The sequence below is a fragment of the Delphinus delphis genome, chromosome 2 (assembly GCF_949987515.2).
Source record: "Delphinus delphis chromosome 2, mDelDel1.2, whole genome shotgun sequence".
NCBI lineage: Eukaryota > Metazoa > Chordata > Mammalia > Artiodactyla > Delphinidae > Delphinus > Delphinus delphis.
The window spans coordinates 108477181-108494450 of NC_082684.1; the positions used below are offsets into that span (position 1 = coordinate 108477181).

General features: G+C 39.7%; 1 protein-coding gene across 1 annotated transcript in view; it reads left to right on the forward strand.

Annotated features, from left to right (window-relative positions):
- LOC132418650 (NT-3 growth factor receptor-like) overlaps window positions 1-16903 on the forward strand; it is a 53359-nt gene extending 36456 nt beyond the window's left edge. Inside the window, exons 6-7 of the mRNA XM_060002651.1 lie at window positions 12858-13016; window positions 16029-16903. Coding sequence (XP_059858634.1) covers window positions 12858-13016; window positions 16029-16214 — 345 coding nt within the window. The 3' untranslated portion in view covers window positions 16215-16903. The remainder of the gene's footprint in view (window positions 1-12857; window positions 13017-16028) is intronic.
- Window positions 16904-17270: the final 367 nt, after the last annotated feature.

A 17270-nucleotide genomic window follows, 5' to 3' on the forward strand; every position in this document is an offset into this window, starting at 1 on the left:
GCTCACACTGCTGAACAACTTGGCTCTTAAAACTCCTTGTATTTTTGGAAAACTCCAGTGGTTTTTCCTAATCCTGGAGCTAGAGGCTCAGCCTGAAACATCCATTCCACCAAAGTTCTCTTAAACGGACATTTCTTGCTTAAGCCGTCATAAAGCCCTGCTTTGAGGGAGCAGTGGTATAATAGTGTCTTTGTGAGTTTCCTCTGCACTTTCCCTCCAAAGAGTTCCAAGCACCCATTAGACCTGGGGCCGTGATCTTCAGTTTGTGTCTATAAGAAGTTACATAATAATTTGCCCTACTTGATTGGGAAGAGGAAGAGAGACAAAAAGAAGGCAAAACAATTTTGCCTTATTAAGTCAGAAGTCTGATGTCACTATAGAAAATCTCAGTCTTTCGTGTAAAGGTTTCATCCGTGAAATCTCTGCAACTGGTATGAAGCCACAGACAGACACATATTTATGAATGCACACACACATAGATTGTAGATCTAAACCAAACAAATACTCAAGCTAATATATCCCGAAGGCACACACCATTACAACAGGAGGAAACTCAGCGTTCTGCCAGGTGACCCAAAGTCCGTACACATCAGTGAGGAAAGGAGACTATAGATCCAAAATTTAAACTTCATAAGATTCAATCTGTGTGTTTTTGATTTGTACACCTTTATGTATGTATGCCCTTCTCCACTAAAAGGTTCACACTGAGAACAAGACTCTTTGGAACTTCAGTTCCATTTCATTTAACTTTCCTTAGTGACCTTGGACAAGTCACTGCCTCTCTTCCAGCCAAGGTTTCCATGCCCTTAGGGGGATTAGGTAATTTCCAAGGCCCTTCCCAGCCCTGTGTGTTCATGAGCTGTAGCTTTAGTGTTGAATCTCTCCTTTCAGACCTTGGATTCTAAAGAACTTGGATTTGAGGGGCTGGACAGTGTGCAGTTGCAGCGCAGACTGGTCCCCTAAAGATGCACTAGGAATCCAGATGGCATCTGGAGGGAAAGAGTATAGGTTCAGACACCAAAGAAGCATGCCTAGTGAATGATCAAATTTTAGAGCTGGGCAGGGAGGTGAAAAGCTGGTTGAAAATACAGCATCCTCAACTCAGAAGACCACACTGGAGAAAGTGAGGGGAGAAGGAAAGAGGAGGAGGAGAGAGAAGTTAGAACTGAGAGAGTTCCCTGAGGGCAGGCTGCCATTTCAAAGGCTCCAAGGGCCTCCCATATATGTGGGGATGGAGCTATTAGGAGAGCCCAGCAGTTGGAGTGGGGCGGGCAGTGAGAAGGGTTAATTCCAAGAAGGAGGGCTCTGCCATTCTGGCGAGTTTTGAGGCCGTCAGCAAAGCTAACCAACTGGTTTAGAGTGAAATCATTTATTTTTGCTATCTTGGAGACAGGATGCAAGGACTTTGATACATATATACACACACACACACACACACACACACACACACACACACACACACACACACACACACACACACACACAATGGACTATTACTCAGCCATGAAAAAGAATGAAATAATGCCATTTGCAGCAACATAGATGCACCTGGAGATTATCATATTAAGCGAAGTAAGTCAGAGAAAGACAAATATATGATATCACATCTATGTGGAATCTGAAAAAAATGATACAAATGGACTTATTTACAAAACAGAAACAGACTCACAGACACACAAAACAAACTTATGGTTACCGAAGGGATTAGCAGGGGACGGGTAGATAAATTAGGAGTTTGGGATTAATGTGTACACGCTACAATATACAAAATAGGTAAACAAGGACCTACTGTATAGCACAGGAAATTATATTCAATATCTTGTAATAATCTATAATGGAAAAGAATCTGAAAAACTACAGGTATGTGTATATATATATATATGTGTGTGTGTGTGTGTGTGTGTGTGTGTGTGTGTGTGTGTATAACTGAATCATTTTGCTATACACCTGAAACTAACACAACATTGTAAATTAACTATACTCCAATTTTAAAAAATGGTTAAAAAGCAAAAAAAAAAACTTTGGGCCTTTCCTCCTACATTTAGGTCATTTATTTCAAGAGGTGTCAGAGGGAGATTTCACCAACTTCATATGTTCGGGGCATGAGTGACAGACCTGTTTGTATCCATGACTGTACTCACATGCATGTGATTGACATGCACGTATGTTCATCTAAGCAGTCTCCTTCCCGATGTATGGATGTATGTGTCTGTATTGGATGTAGCTAATACTGATATGCAGCCCTCGAAAACCCCAGACCCTCGGGAATAAGAGTGGCAGTGATTTTAAAGACTGTGTTTAGTGGCTGGGACTCCTACCTGGGCATGTTCAAGGTGACTGCCCCCCGCCTGGCTGACGAGCTGCTCAGACGAGCAGAGCTGGGTGTAAGAGGCAAAGCTACTGGGGCATTTGGGAAACCAGGAGACTTTCCAGGGGATGAAGAAAGCATGTATGCTAAGCCTTTTATTTTCCTTAATGGTTATGGAGACTCTTCTATGTGCTGAGACATGCAATTAAGAGAGATTAAAATTGAATAAGTAAAAAATAATGGCACCATAAATGACAATCTTTATGATAATCTCCTGATTAGGGTATTTGCCATTAATGTACATTGCAAAGTTTCTATAACTCTTCAGAAAGCACCTGCCATTCTCATCTGCTTTAACAGATTTTGACATGGCCCATATAGATTAGTGATGACAGAGGAAGCTTGAATCCTTCCATTGGTATCAATAATGCCCTGTATTTGCTCACCTCTGCTGGGTCCTTATTTCTTTATCTGGAATATATGGGTCACTTTGTCTCCTTTATACCTTGTCAGAATTATGTGAAGATAGACATTTTGAACTTCTGGGAGAGAAGCGGGCTTCCATATGTCCTTTGAAGAAGCTGCCTCCTTTTCTGTGTAATTAGATGCAGAGACCTGAGAGCTTTCTCGAGCTCAGCTGAGTTTCTCTTTAACCCACAGCAGTGGGTTCCCTCTGACTGCAGGGAAGTTGACATCATTCTATGGAAATAAGCAAGACAATTTCCTTGTTCAGGAAAGGCAGGATTCGAAGAGAAGGGATGGCTGTGGGGAGGGTGGAGGTGTGCCTCCCACCAGGAACACTCTGCCCCAGGGCATCCTGCCCCCAGAAGGAAAAGGAACCTGGCAGCCTCTGCAGCCATCCTGCTTTTCCACCCTTCAATCCCACTTACTCCTGGCCCTCAGGGCAAGGCTGGGAGTGAGGGCTGAAGGCTTGAATGAAAGAAATGAGGCTGGAGGATTTCAGGCAAGCACCTGAGGCTGGAGGTGAGGCTGTAGTTTTTGCTTTCCTCTTTTCACATCCTCTCCCAGGATATAGCTGCAGGCCTGAGGATGGGTGACATACAGCCTTGGGGAAAGATAAACTTTACACCCTAGATGCCCAGGCTCTATACCTGTCATCTTCAAACTTTAATACCCCTAAAATAATTTTGAAAAACCATGTATGTCCCTTTGCATGTTTTAAGTTGCCATCTAAAATCGTCACCATACTTTTAAGTATGTCATTTCCACAGCATTGTAAATATTGACATTAGAAAGATACATCGCTCCTTTAATGCTAATGAACTTTAAATACCAGAGCAATTTGACCTATCATCTATAAAACACATGAACAAGTACTTAAACACTCAGGTTTACATGGTTCCTTTTTCTTCTTGAATTTATATTTTCATTCCAGTTTCCCTACCAAATTTTATCCTTATGGATTCTCGTTTTATGCATGAAAGGCTTTTATTGGCCATTCTATCATAATTTAGTGTGACAAAAATATGTACAAAGATTTAAATATAATTTTTAATGCCCAATGATCATAAGTTTCTAGATGTTAAGAGATTTGGATTGAGTTATCATTACAATTATTAGTAATACACAGAAATAGGCAGTAGATCAAAATAATGTATATATATCACAACTTTTGATGAATGTGAAAGATAAGGTGTACAATATTTTTGGAAATACCTCTTATATTTTTCAATTAGTTTGTATTCATTGATGAATATTATTTATTGCTAAGGTAAGGAATTAGATTAAGGTTCAGGATCAATTCTATTACTGTTTTTTTCATTTTTATAAATATAAGAAATGAGAAACGTTATTCACAGTAAACCGGATGGGAAAGGAAAGAATTTTGTTACTGTAATGTGACAATTCTTTGAACTCATATCTCGTTTTTTGCCTAAAATCACATGTTGGTCTCTTATCAAAATTTCTTTTTAATCTTCTCTCAGCTGATAATTCTTTGAAGTCTGTCCCCCTTCAGTGGTTTGAAAAGAATTGGAAACCACCAGACTTGCAAAAGAATTTATTTCCCAGTTACTAGAGACATTCATTTTCAACACCCATACCAATATTTCACAGAGTTTATTCATTTGTCTTCTGTAGGTTTTCTATCCTAAGATTTAGAATGAGTGAGAGATTTGTCTTTCCTTTTGAGAGTGGCAGGCGTGTGTGTGTGTGTGTGTGTGTGTGTGTGTGTGTGTGTGCATGCACAATTGGGCAGGGAAATTGCTGGACCACAGCGAGTTCTCAGTGTTAGAAAAAATCCATAGGAGACTTGAGGATCTGCATAATCCTTCAAAACTATCCTTGCCTGGGTACCCATTGGAAAGACTTCATGTATCTCCAAAGTTATGTTATTGAAAACATTTCAGCGGGCACTGCAGTCTATCTCTGCCTGTTACACTCCATGGAAATTTTAGGCAATTACCCTTTAGGGGGAGTGAGAACCACCTGAGCTATACGTAAAGAGAGCATTTCCCTGTTAACAATAACAAAAGAATGGAAACAACCCAGTCCTATCAATAGTGGATTGATTGGATAAACTGTGGTGTTATCATGCACATGGAGTGCTATCTAGCTATAAAAGGAATGAGAGAACCCCAGTGGGGGAAAAGAAGTAAAGTATGTAACAGGTATGGTATCCTACTTTCATTTATGAAAGTGAGGAAAATGAATATAATCCATATTTGCTTATGTTACAAACAATAAAAGAATAAACTAAAAACAAACATAAAATGGTTGCCTCTGGAGGGAGGAGATCAGGGTGAGGAGAGTGAACAGAGATGGAACTAGACTTAGATTTCATGTACCTTGATTTTTTGGTTTGACTTTAAAACCATGCAACGGTTTTTACATCTTTGTAAAACATTATGTCGAATGGGAAAGAAAAAGCAAAGCCATTCTTAAAAATCAAAAGCAAAATGAAATGGATTAACCTGTGTATTAGGTTGGTGACTTCGTCACTCAGAGAGGAATTACTTCACGTGACTTTAAAACATAGCAATGTTTTAGGTATGTCCCTAGTAGGTATGTCTTAAAGATGAAAAGAACTGCAAAGACTGTAGGCAGCTTTCAGCAATCATGTTGTTAGTAAAGATACTTGAACTGAATTTGAAATATATATATTAGGATAAAGCAAATAAGTAATACTACTAATGTAAGAATCAAGATTTTCAGCATAAGAAAAAAAATATGGATATAAAACCAAAGTCAAGTAAAAGCTCTGTAATCCTAAATTTGAGTTGGAAAAAGCAATATAACTCATGAAGTATTTTCTTTTGAAAGAAAAGTTATTTCCATTATAAGGACCCAGAAATACTGACCAACCCAACAGCAGTGAGCATTCCTGGCTTCCATAGTGTGGTCTCTAAATTCCATTGTCCACCAAAAGGATCCAGGGTTCCTTGAAAAAATGACAGTCTAGGGCCAGGGCAGCAAATGGACAAGATGAGCCTAGGATATTTTTTCTTGTCCAAAAGCAAGGATGCTATCAAAGACCACTGGGGTTTGGTGAGAGGTGCCAACTTGAAGAGACTGCTACTGGCCAAAGATTGAACAATTGAACATCAAAAAGAGCAATTATAATTGATGGAAACACTTCAAATGTATTAACACACACACAAGCGCACACACAAAGAATTGATGATGCTTCTCAAAACCAAACTAAAACAAAACAGTGTAACCAAATAGTGAAGGAAAGTTTCTAGTATAAACTGTTATCAGTGTAACCAAATAGTTAGTGAAGGAAAGTTTTTATTCATAGAAGATTTCCAGCTAATCTATGCAGAGGGAATGCTAGAATTAGAATGTCACCCTTTTAAAGCCACTAATGAAATAATGGATCTGGGCAATGATCATCAGTGGCTGCTGACATTGTTAGGTAAAAGGGAACTTTTTTTTTTTCTGGTACGCAGGCCTCTCACTGTTGTGGCCTCTCCCGTTGCGGAGCACAGGCTCCGGACACGCAGGCTCAGCAGCCATGGCTCACGGGCCCAGCCGCTCCGCGGCATGTGGGATCGTCCCGGACCGGGGCACGAACCCGTGTCCCCTGCACCGGCAGGTGGACTCTCAACCACTGCACCACCAGGGAAGCCCTAAAAGGGAACTTTATAAAGGAAGATCAGGCTGACTTTATAAAGGAAGATCAGGCTAACAGAAGTGGTGGAAGGTATTACTCAAGGTAGTGTAATCCGAAACTCTCCAAGAAGTTATTTTATTTTTAGACTCATTTCTTGGAATTTTCGTCTTATTCCTATATATTTCCTATTTTAAAGCTCAGCTTTCAGATCCTTAATGTATCTCATTGAGAGCTTGGATCATTAGCAGGAATTTCTCAGGCAGTGCCTAGGCAAATCACCTTATCTTCATCTGTGAAATGGGGCTACTAGGGAATTCTACCGCATAGGACAAGAGAGAGGATTAAATGTGGGGTGTGTGTAAACATCCAGTGGCTGACATTTAGTGTGCATCAATTAGGACTATTTTTATTAAGATTATTATTTCAGCCCATTGCTTGCCTGGCTAGGTTTCGCTATGGGGATATTTGTCAGTATTTTTTTTTACCAAGGAAGGATTTGACCACTACCTTTCCCAGACTGTATCTCTCCAATGTGGGAGAAGGACACAAGAATGCAGGTAGCTCTGAAGGAAAATCAGTGTAGTCTAGGTGGATCTATGGGAAATATGGACAATCTAGGAAATCAGGTTTGCTCTGCTGCTCACTACACATAGGGCACAGTCATTGCACTTTACGTGTATTATTTTTTGTATTTAGTGATGCTCAGTTGGTTTTTATATACATCATCTCACTTTAGATACGGCTGTTGCTTGACTCCTATGTTGAAGATGAGGAAACTGAAATTCAAAGAGGTTAAGAGCTTGTCACAAGTCACATCAGGGCTTCCCTGGTGGCGCCGTGGTTGAGAGTCCGCCTGCCGATGCAGGGGACACGGGTTCATGCCCCAGTCTGGAAAGATCCCACATGCCGCGGAGCGGCTGGGTCCGTGAGCCATGGCCGCTGAGCCTGCGCGTCCGGAGCCTGTGCTCCGCAACGGGAGAGGCCACAACAGTGAGAGGCCCATGTAGCGCAAAAAAAAATAAATAAGTCACATCAGAATACAAGCTTCTGACTTCCAACTTATTACTTTTCATTGTTATATCACAGTTCACTTGAAATGTTTTAGTCCACTTCTGGAGGAATGTCATATAAACTTCACCTACATTGGTGGTGCTGCCCAGAGAAAATCTTGATAAAGTTCTTCTTAGTGGTACCTCTGTGGCCAATTAATACCCTTCTGATAATTTTCTGCCCAGACGCTTAAGCTCATCAAAGTTTACACCAGCACATTCAAATTTCTCTTATGGTAAACTTGGAAATTTCAATTTGGAATGGCTCTTTCGGATTGTGTATAAAATCATCAAATGAGGCAAACAACCAGCATCAATTTGGAGGAATCTGTTATTTACCATTTCTCATCAAGAAAAATGTTCCCATATTCCTAACCTCTTTTTCTTTTTATTCAAGAAACCAGGTACAATAAACCATTCCACTAGATTCTATTAAAAACCCAATTTTTCTTCAAAAGTAATATTTTGATTTAGAATGTAAATAAATTAGGTCCACTGGTTTTCCTTTAGTCATATGTTTATTTTTTTCTTTTATTGTTTAAAATTTTCAGATGTGGCACACGATTATGATAAAATTACAAACAGCATAGAAATACATACTATGGTAAAAAAAATGGAATTTTCTCTTTAGTCGGTTCTCACTCTCCTTTCTAGAGAAAACCACTGGTTTAATGGCTATATTTCTGGACCTTTTCTATGCATTCACAGAGTTATATAATACATTATTGCCTTTTAATATATTTGCTTATGCATACACATTTTTTTTTTTTTTTTTTTTTTTTTGCGGTACGCGGGCCTCTCATTGTTGTGGCCTCTCCCGTTGAGGAGCACAGGCTCCGGACGCGCAGGCTCAGCGGCCATGGCTCACGGGTCCAGCCGCCCCGCGGCATGTGGGATCGTCCCGGACCAGGGCACGAACCCGCGTCCCCCGCTTCGGCAGGCGGACTCTCAACCACGGCGCCACCAGGGAAGCCCTATGCATACACATTTTTACGTAAATGAGAATGCTAATATATATTTTTAATGTTTTGCATTTTCATTTACTGTATCCTAGACGTATTGACATATCACTCTACATAACTCTACTGTATTCCTTTTAACTGCTGCATATACATTTAATGATGAACAAATTGCTGCCCTTAAAAACAATGAAATAAAATATCTTCAACGAAGTATTTTTGCTTACATGAGCAAGTATTTTTCCAAGACTTCTAGAAGTAAAATTGCTGGATTAAAAGACACTTAACATCTTTAGTGTGGACAGATTCTGCCAGGCTGCCCTCAAAAAAGGCTACCCCAGTCTTAGCAAGGAATAACTCTTCCTCAGGACCTCTCATGCACTGGATAATACCAGTCTCTTCATTTTCCCCACATAATATTAAAAAAATGTGTCTTTTATTGTTTTGACATTTCTTCATGTGTTTGTGGCCATTTGTAGCTGTTTTGTGAATCATCTACTCTTACCCTTGATTCATTTCTCTGTTGGATTTCTTGATTTTAACTAATTTAAGGAAGCACTTTATAATATATGGATTTTAATTCCTTGTTACATATATAATTGCAAATATTTTCTCTGTCATTTGTCTTTTAACTATGCTTATTTTGTATTTTGCCATGCAAAAGTATTGAATTTTATACCAGTGGTATCTCTGAATTCTGTCCTTTATGGCTCCTTGAACATGTGTCTTATTTAGGAAGGCCTTCCTCTCCTGAGGTTATCCAAATACTTTTCTAAGTTTTCTTCTAATATGATTATTGTTTTGTTTTTTATGTTTAGCTCTTTAATCCATCTGGAAATGATTTTTGTATATGGTGTGAGGTAGGTATCTAAGTGTACTTTTTAAATGAATAGTTCATTGTCCCAACACTGATTACTAACCTATCATTTCATATATTAAATTCCAGTATTGATACATGGGTCTGCTTCTGGACTCTATTTTGTTCCATTGATCAGTGAAATTGTCTATTGCTATGCCAGTAACACAGTGTGTTCATTCCTGTAGTTTGATAATATGTTATGCTATCTGATACAGCTAATATCCCTTGTTGTTCTATCTCAAGTATATCTTAGTTTTTTTAATCAAATATTTACTCCTCTCAATGAATTTTGGTATCATATTGTCAGTTTCCATATATCATTCCATTGAGGGTTTTATTTAGATTGTGTTGAATTTTTAGATTAATTTTAGGGAAGAATGAGAGGTTCATGATATTGAGTCTTCCTATCCAAGGAAAAGAAAATCTTTCCATGTATTCAGATCTTCTTTTATGTTTTTCAGTACTTTTCTTTACATAGACCTTGTATATTTTCTGCTAAAGCTATACCTAGGAATCTTAAACATTTTGTTGTTGTTGCTAATGTACGAGCATGTTTATTGAATTTTGAAGTCATTTTACTAGTGCATGAGAATAGTCTGATTTTTGTATATTCATTTCATGTCTGGGTAGCTTACTAAACCATATAATGGTTCTAATTGCTTTTTAGCTAATTGTCTTGAACTGTCATATCATATGCGAACAATGGTGTTTTGACTCCTCCTTTTCAGTATTTTTACCTTGTTTTTATTCCTGCTTTATTGTAGTGGCTAGGGCCACCTGAAAAGTATTAAATAAAATCAGTAATAGAAGATACCTTCTAATATGATATTTAGTATATTAAATACAGGAAGTTACCTTTTATTACTAATGAATTAGGGCTTTTAATCAGGAAAGGGTGTTGGTAATTTTGGGCATCTTTTGAAAGAATGGCTTTTCTTCTTTTATTTTTACCTTATGTTTACTTTGTTTCTTGGAATTTCAGAGTTCCTGTGAGGATAATATGTGATTGGTTTTTATAAACACCTTTTAGATAACTGAAATTAATATGCAGCTTTTTCAGGAGGCTGAAATGTACACGCATCACTCATATATATCAATTAAAACTCATTATTTTTATTTTTTAAATGTATCTTTATTTTTGTTGTCTTCTTGATCTATCATTTTGCAAAATAAGTGTTTTAATTTTCCATTGTAATGGTAGCTTTGTTAGTTTTCCTTTATTTATAACCTGTTTTACTTTTTATACATTTTTGTTGCTATCTTAATTGGAGCAAAAGAGTTCATAATTTTCATAATGGCGAATTTTACCATCTTCAAATATAATATAGACCACTTTGTATCCATTTAGTTCTTGGCTTTCTAAAATTTTTTCATATATGCATTCAATTTTGATATGTTCTATATTGAATATATGACATATATTCAATATACTATATATGAATTATATTTTCAATGTATATTATACATATTGAATATTATCTATTCAATATATATTATATATTCAATTATATATTGTCATTTATGTATAGTGAATATTATACACATTGTATATTCAATTTTTTTTACTGTTTGTTATATTTTTGTATTCTTTCAAAAGTTTCAGTATTTTCAAAATTCTTTCAAAATTTTCAGTATTTTCTGTTATTTCCTTTTAAATATGTCTTTTCTAGATAACATGCCTACCGATTTTTTAACATAAATGTTTCTCTTATTTAAGAGGTGTCATATATAACCCATTAGTTCTTATTGTTTATAGTGATATTATTTAAACTTCTTTTTCATTTTGTGCTATTCACTATTATCCCTCCCCCCTTTTGTAGTCTTTTTGGTATTGGTTAGAGATTTTTAGTTCTATTTTCCTGAAACTGGTTTGGAAGCTATATGTACTATTTCTATTCTTTCAGAAGCTACTTTAAAATTTTAGCAAGCACATTTAAATTTAAACTGTTATAATCAACAACTGATGACTTTCTGTAAGCTCCCTTGCCCTTTCTTCTAAAAGACAGAGCCCTTATCAGGCTTTTGATTATTCCCCTACCTACTCGTCTGTGCACTTATTGTTGAAATTATCTGGAAGTTTCATTCCAGAATATTGTTAATAATAGCAGTGATAGTACTATTTGTATTATTACTATTATTATTTACTTTATGTCTCTATTTTACAGAAATCATTTATTAGTAATTATATTACATTTTACTACCACATTAGTGACCATTATTTAGATTTAAATTGTGTTTTTTGTGGCTTATTTGCTTTGCACTCTTTGTTATATTCCAAGTCATCGTATATTTTAGATTCTTTTTCCGTTTTTCTGGAGTACATCCTCAATTTTTTCTTCTTTGTTTTTCTCAAAGGCTATGAGTGGTACACTTTCTGAGTCTGCTTGTCTGAAAGAAACATCTTCATTTGTCTTTACATTTGATACAGAGCTACCTTGATTATAAAATCCCAGGTTGAAAACAACTTCTGCAAATCCATATTATCATTTATCTTCTAAAATACTTCAAGTGGATAAGGCAAACATGATCTCTTTTTTTTTTAGAAACAAGGTTGCCCATCGCCAACAAGTCATTCTTTCTTAAGTGTTTATGATTATAATTCCTCCAACTGGCGCATCATAAAAATGAGAACTTTGATTAATACCAATAGTTCGTCAGGACATTTATAGAGAGCTTATTCTATCAGTCAAAAGCAGTTTTCCAACAAGTTTCATGTATTAGCCAGAAGTTCCCATTTCTGATGCTCTATTTATGAATGATACAGTTAGTTCCTGAGTTCTAAAACATGCTGTGAATTTTCTTCCACTTATGCTAATAATATCTCTACCCTCCTGGGCAGTGAGGATTTCCCTAACGTTTTTTCTCAGGAAAGTGTACCCTGAATGTCAGTCACTTCCTCTTGCCCTTGGCTGTCAGATCTGTAAACCCACAGGTGGCTGATGTCCTCCTCGGGCTATTTAAAAAAAAAACACTTTCCTTACTGGCCTTTGAGATCTTGATAAGAATGGTTGTGAATTCTCTTCTGGTCCACCTGATTTCTCATTAGCATGTGGTCTTTCATACTTTTGAACTTCCCTATCCCCTTCACTCAGAACACTGAGTTCTAAGTAGCAGTGAGAAATTCAAGATTGTCAGATAAAGCTACAGTCATAGTAATACAGATTAGATGCACATGGACCATGCTGTGCTTTAACCTCCTTGGCCAAGGAGTCTAACCTAATATCTGCAAATACTCTGATACTTGGTAGCCTTGCTCAGTGATTCTGTGACTTCCCTCTGGACTCCCTCTCAAGGTTAGATTAGATTGTAGTACCAGATTCTGAAATCTTCTCTCCCACTTCAAATCATCTTGTAATCTTTCTTTATATTCCATGCCAAGGAACATACCTTCCCTTAGGTGTTATCTCTAATTGCTACTCTAGCTGCCTGCAGTATCGTAGGCTTATCTCCACTCGCCCCCCACGCCCCCGTCACAAAAGTTGCATCACGTTTGGTTATCTTAGAATAAGATACATCAAGAGGGCATCTGCCTATGAAGAGTGCAGACTGATGTGACTGATTCTGGCAATCTGGTCACTGTGTGTGCTTCTGTCTCGACCCCTTTTAGGTGGGAGGACACACCATGCTCCCCATTCGTTGGATGCCCCCTGAAAGCATCATGTACCGGAAGTTCACTACGGAAAGCGATGTGTGGAGCTTTGGGGTGATTCTCTGGGAGATCTTCACCTATGGAAAACAGCCGTGGTTCCAGCTCTCAAACACAGAGGTACAGAAAGGGGACAGATGGGAAGCTTGACTTGGAGGAAGGCTGATAAGAGACATCTCAGGCCAGCACTTAGAGTGTGTAAAACATTAGGTGGGGTTTGGAGCCAGCAGAGCAAATGCTGGCAGAAGCAGAAGGAGAGACCTTCTTGGTAGAAAAAAAATTATAGCTGTAGGAAATGTGCTGTGATTGTCAAGAGAGCATGAAATTAGATGTTGAAATTGAGATGCAAGTCACGGTTCTGTTTGCTCTGCTACACTTAAAAATCACAAATGTTTCACTAAGACAGAAAGTGAAAACAAAAAACAACTATGAGTTTTTCAATTGTGCCATCTTGTGGAAACACCTACTATGCCCAAGTCATCTGGGTCCCCAAAGGCTTTAGGTAGACCAGGCCCAGAGATGTGCAGGAAGGTGAACTGGCAAAGCAAATTTCATGTTACTGACAGAGCTGTGTGTGGACTTCCAGGAATAAGATGAATCATAACAGTAAATGTAATAATATACACATTATGTATTTTATACTTTTGATTTACAATATTAATAAAAAATGCTAGTCATCAAATTTAATAATAGCTAACATTTAGTGCCAGGCATTTTCCTAAGCACATTAGCCTATATTAACTCAGTACTTTTCACACAAACACTTGTTGAAATTCAGGACAAAGGAAGGGGCGCTGCTTGGGGTTCTGGAATGGACTGGCCAGAGGTGAAAGCATCAGCCTGGAGAAGGCTTGGGCCGTGGTCCAAAGCAAGATGCTTCTCAGTGCCATTGTGTCCTCCCAGGGAACTCAGTCCAGTCTGTAGGCAGTTAAGGGCTTGGTCTCCCAACCCAGCAGACCTATAAAAGATTGCAGTTTATGGTCTTCTGTTTTCCGGGAAAACATGAACATGAGGACCTTTTAATATTAGAATCCTATCTGAATATTCCAGAAAGTGTCTCTCTTCTTGGAAGCTATGTTCATTTTTGCTTTCCTATACCCTGACCGTTTAATTAAGTAAATGTCAAAGACTGAAAAGAAGGCATTTCATTACATTTGTAACGTCTCATCATTTGCAAACTGAATGGGTCCTGACCACATTTCCCAAAATAGGACAAAATATTTTGACGACCTTTAAAAAAAATGTAAGTGGGTATATTAGAACTCATTTGTTATGATGCTTTAAAAAATTATTGTTTTCCTGGGTAGGGGGTAGTGGTAAACATACACACACATACACACGCATGCATGCATATATACACATGCTCGTGTACACGTGTTGGCACATTTGCATGCACTCAGGCACACGAGGTACCCTGATCACAGCCCCTATGTAGTTTGGTTGCCCTAGTAAAGAGGGGAATCTGGGCTGAGGGTTCTATTGGTCTCAGCAGATGATCTGTCCTGGTTACCTAAACTGGCTTAGAGTAGCTAACGGGGCTCTTGTGGTCGTCTCTGACACTGCTTGGTAAGGCACTGGCCTTGAAGATGGGCTTCCTACCCCCAGCCACCGCTTCCACTCTACCAGCACCAGCAGTGAAGTCCTGACAGTCACTGATAATGAGTTGCTCTATTGAAATTGACAAGCTGGAGAGCCCCACATTGGAGGAGACACCACCCTTCAGTGCTTTTAATCTTAGCACTAGACAGTGGCTACTGCAGTTTGAACTGGACCCCTTTTCATGGAGGTGAAGGTAATGGAAGGTGGAGACAGGGTTCAAATAAAAACGGGACAGGAACAGCTGGAGACCTTTCAGGCTGGCAAAGAACAGAGCCTAGTGGGCCTTTGCAGACTCTGGGGTGACCAGGACCAGGAAAGTGCTAACACAGTGATTGTTTGACAAGCCATCTCAGAGTCAGAGTGACATGAGCCCACACTCCAGACAAGGCGCTGTTGGGGGCAGCCTAGGGAGATAAAAACTATATACAGATTAATGGGGGCAGAGAGAGGGAAATAACATTTTTCACATACTCTACTAGAGAAAATTCTGTGTGATTTTATCATCACGGTCTGTCTTCAAAATGAGGAAACTGTGGTTTGGGGTACATAAGTTGCCCAAGGTTACAGTGGGAGAGTTAGGCAGAAGTTAAAATAACCTGAGAACTGTAAGGTAGAATCTTGAAAATTCACAATGTCAGCAAAGAAATCTTTTTGGGGAATTGGAATTGAACTGCAAATTACAGGCGTGGTCCTGAGGGGCCAGCTGGGGATGGTCCAGGGGTACGTTATTTGCTTTCTTCCTACTCCTCCCTATGGCCTCCCATTTGGTACAGTGGCTCATACAATCCCTTTCCCTGGCCTCATTTGGTCCTTACAGCAGTCTTAGGAGGTGGTCAAGGGAGACATTTGATCCCCATCTTACAGGTGAGGATGCTGAGATCCTATGAGGTTAATTGACTTTCTCCGGACACCCAGCTGGGCAGTGGTGACTCAGGTGGTTAGTCCTAGTGTTAAGGACTTTTCAAGAAACAGAATACATGGTTTAGTGCAAAGAGCAAGGGAGGATGAGCCTCACTGAGGAAGGGACCTGTGTAATGGCTTAGAGGTAAGCATCACATGTGCACCGAGGCTGTGCCTGGGAGGGGAGCTTGACAGGAAGTGGGAGCCATGGAGGGGCAGAGCTCCTTCAAGGGGGTTTCAAAATCATTCAGGCTCCTAAGAGGGGGTGGGACAGGTCAGTTGCCAATCCCCACTGCCAAGTGGGAAATGAATGCAGCTCAGTCATCTAGATAAGATTCAGGACTAGAGAGGAAGAGAGAAGTGAAAGGAAGAGTGTCTGTGGGAGTTGGAAGCCTGGCCTAAGAGATGGAGAATAGAGGGCAGCAGTGGGCTGGACCAGCTAGTGCTGGATCTTGGCCCTTGGAACCCATGCACAGGACAGGCGAGCAACTCTGGTCTCCAGCCCAGCCTCAGGAGGGTACCCCGCCTCTGCACTGAAGCTCATCAGTGAAGTCATTGCCTTCTGCTGCGCCTGAGCCACAGGGCCAAGGCTGAGCTTTGGTGATAACTTCCCTGTTCTCCTCCCTTTTTCAGGTCATTGAGTGCATCACCCAAGGTCGTGTTTTGGAGAGGCCCCGAGTCTGCCCCAAAGAGGTGTACGATGTCATGCTGGGGTGCTGGCAGAGGGAACCGCAGCAGCGGCTGAACATCAAGGAGATCTACAAAATCCTCCATGCTCTGGGGAAAGCCACCCCCATCTACTTGGACATCCTTGGTTAGTGGTGGCCAGTGGTCTTGAATTCATATTCTGTTGCCTCTTCTCTCCCGGCCTCACACCCCTTCTTTTCCACTGCACAGACTCTTTTCTTCCATCCTTGACTGAAGCAAACATCTTCATATAAACTCAAGTGCCTGCTACACATACAACACTGAAAAAAAAAGAAAGACCCTGTAAGGCAGTTTGGCATATATATATATATATATATAATATATATATATTTATATATCTAACTATCTATCTATCTATATCTACAGAGAGATAACCTCTTCTCTAATGCACAGAGAAGCTGCTGATACACAAACCATAAGACTGTAACAACAACTCAGAAAATCTTAAGTATTATGAATGCAATTGAAACTTCCCTTAGACGCAGGCTGTGGCCCGTGCTTCTTCAGCCCCGACTTCTGGGAGCAGAAGACTTTGACGATGCACAGAGACAATCTTCACGTTGGGACTGGAGGAGCTGGGGTGGAGTGCCAGTCACTGCTGCACAGGTGATCATCTGCACAGGTGTGTTAGCTCCAAGCTCTGCGTATGTGCATGGGCAGACCTCATCGACAGGCTCAGCAAGGAAAGAACACCGAACCAGGGGCCTCTGGGACGCCTCACACATCCCCTGACCATCTGCTCCACGCCTTCCTCCTTTCCTCCCCCTCAAGACAATTTTCTAATTTGTCTTTTCTAGAAAGTATAGACTTTGACTTTGGGGAGTCTATGACTTTGGGGAGTCAGCAATGGCGCCTACAGGTAAACACTGAACAAAACAACAACGACAGCAAAACACAAAACAATGGCGACAGTGGACTACATCCATCTTGTTGTAAACTATGCTCAAGTTCCTTCCTGAATTTGAAAGAGTTGTGTCATCTCTCCTCTGGACTTCAAGAACTGGACTTTCTGGATTTAAAGAACCACAGAATTAAAAGCTGAAATCTGAACCCTGCAACGCACTGCCTCCTGTCTTTCCATCACTGGAAAGTCTCCTTGGCCGCACCTCCGACATTCAGGCTATTGGGGAGTTAAGGGGGGTGTCAGACATCCCCCGTGTTGTCTGC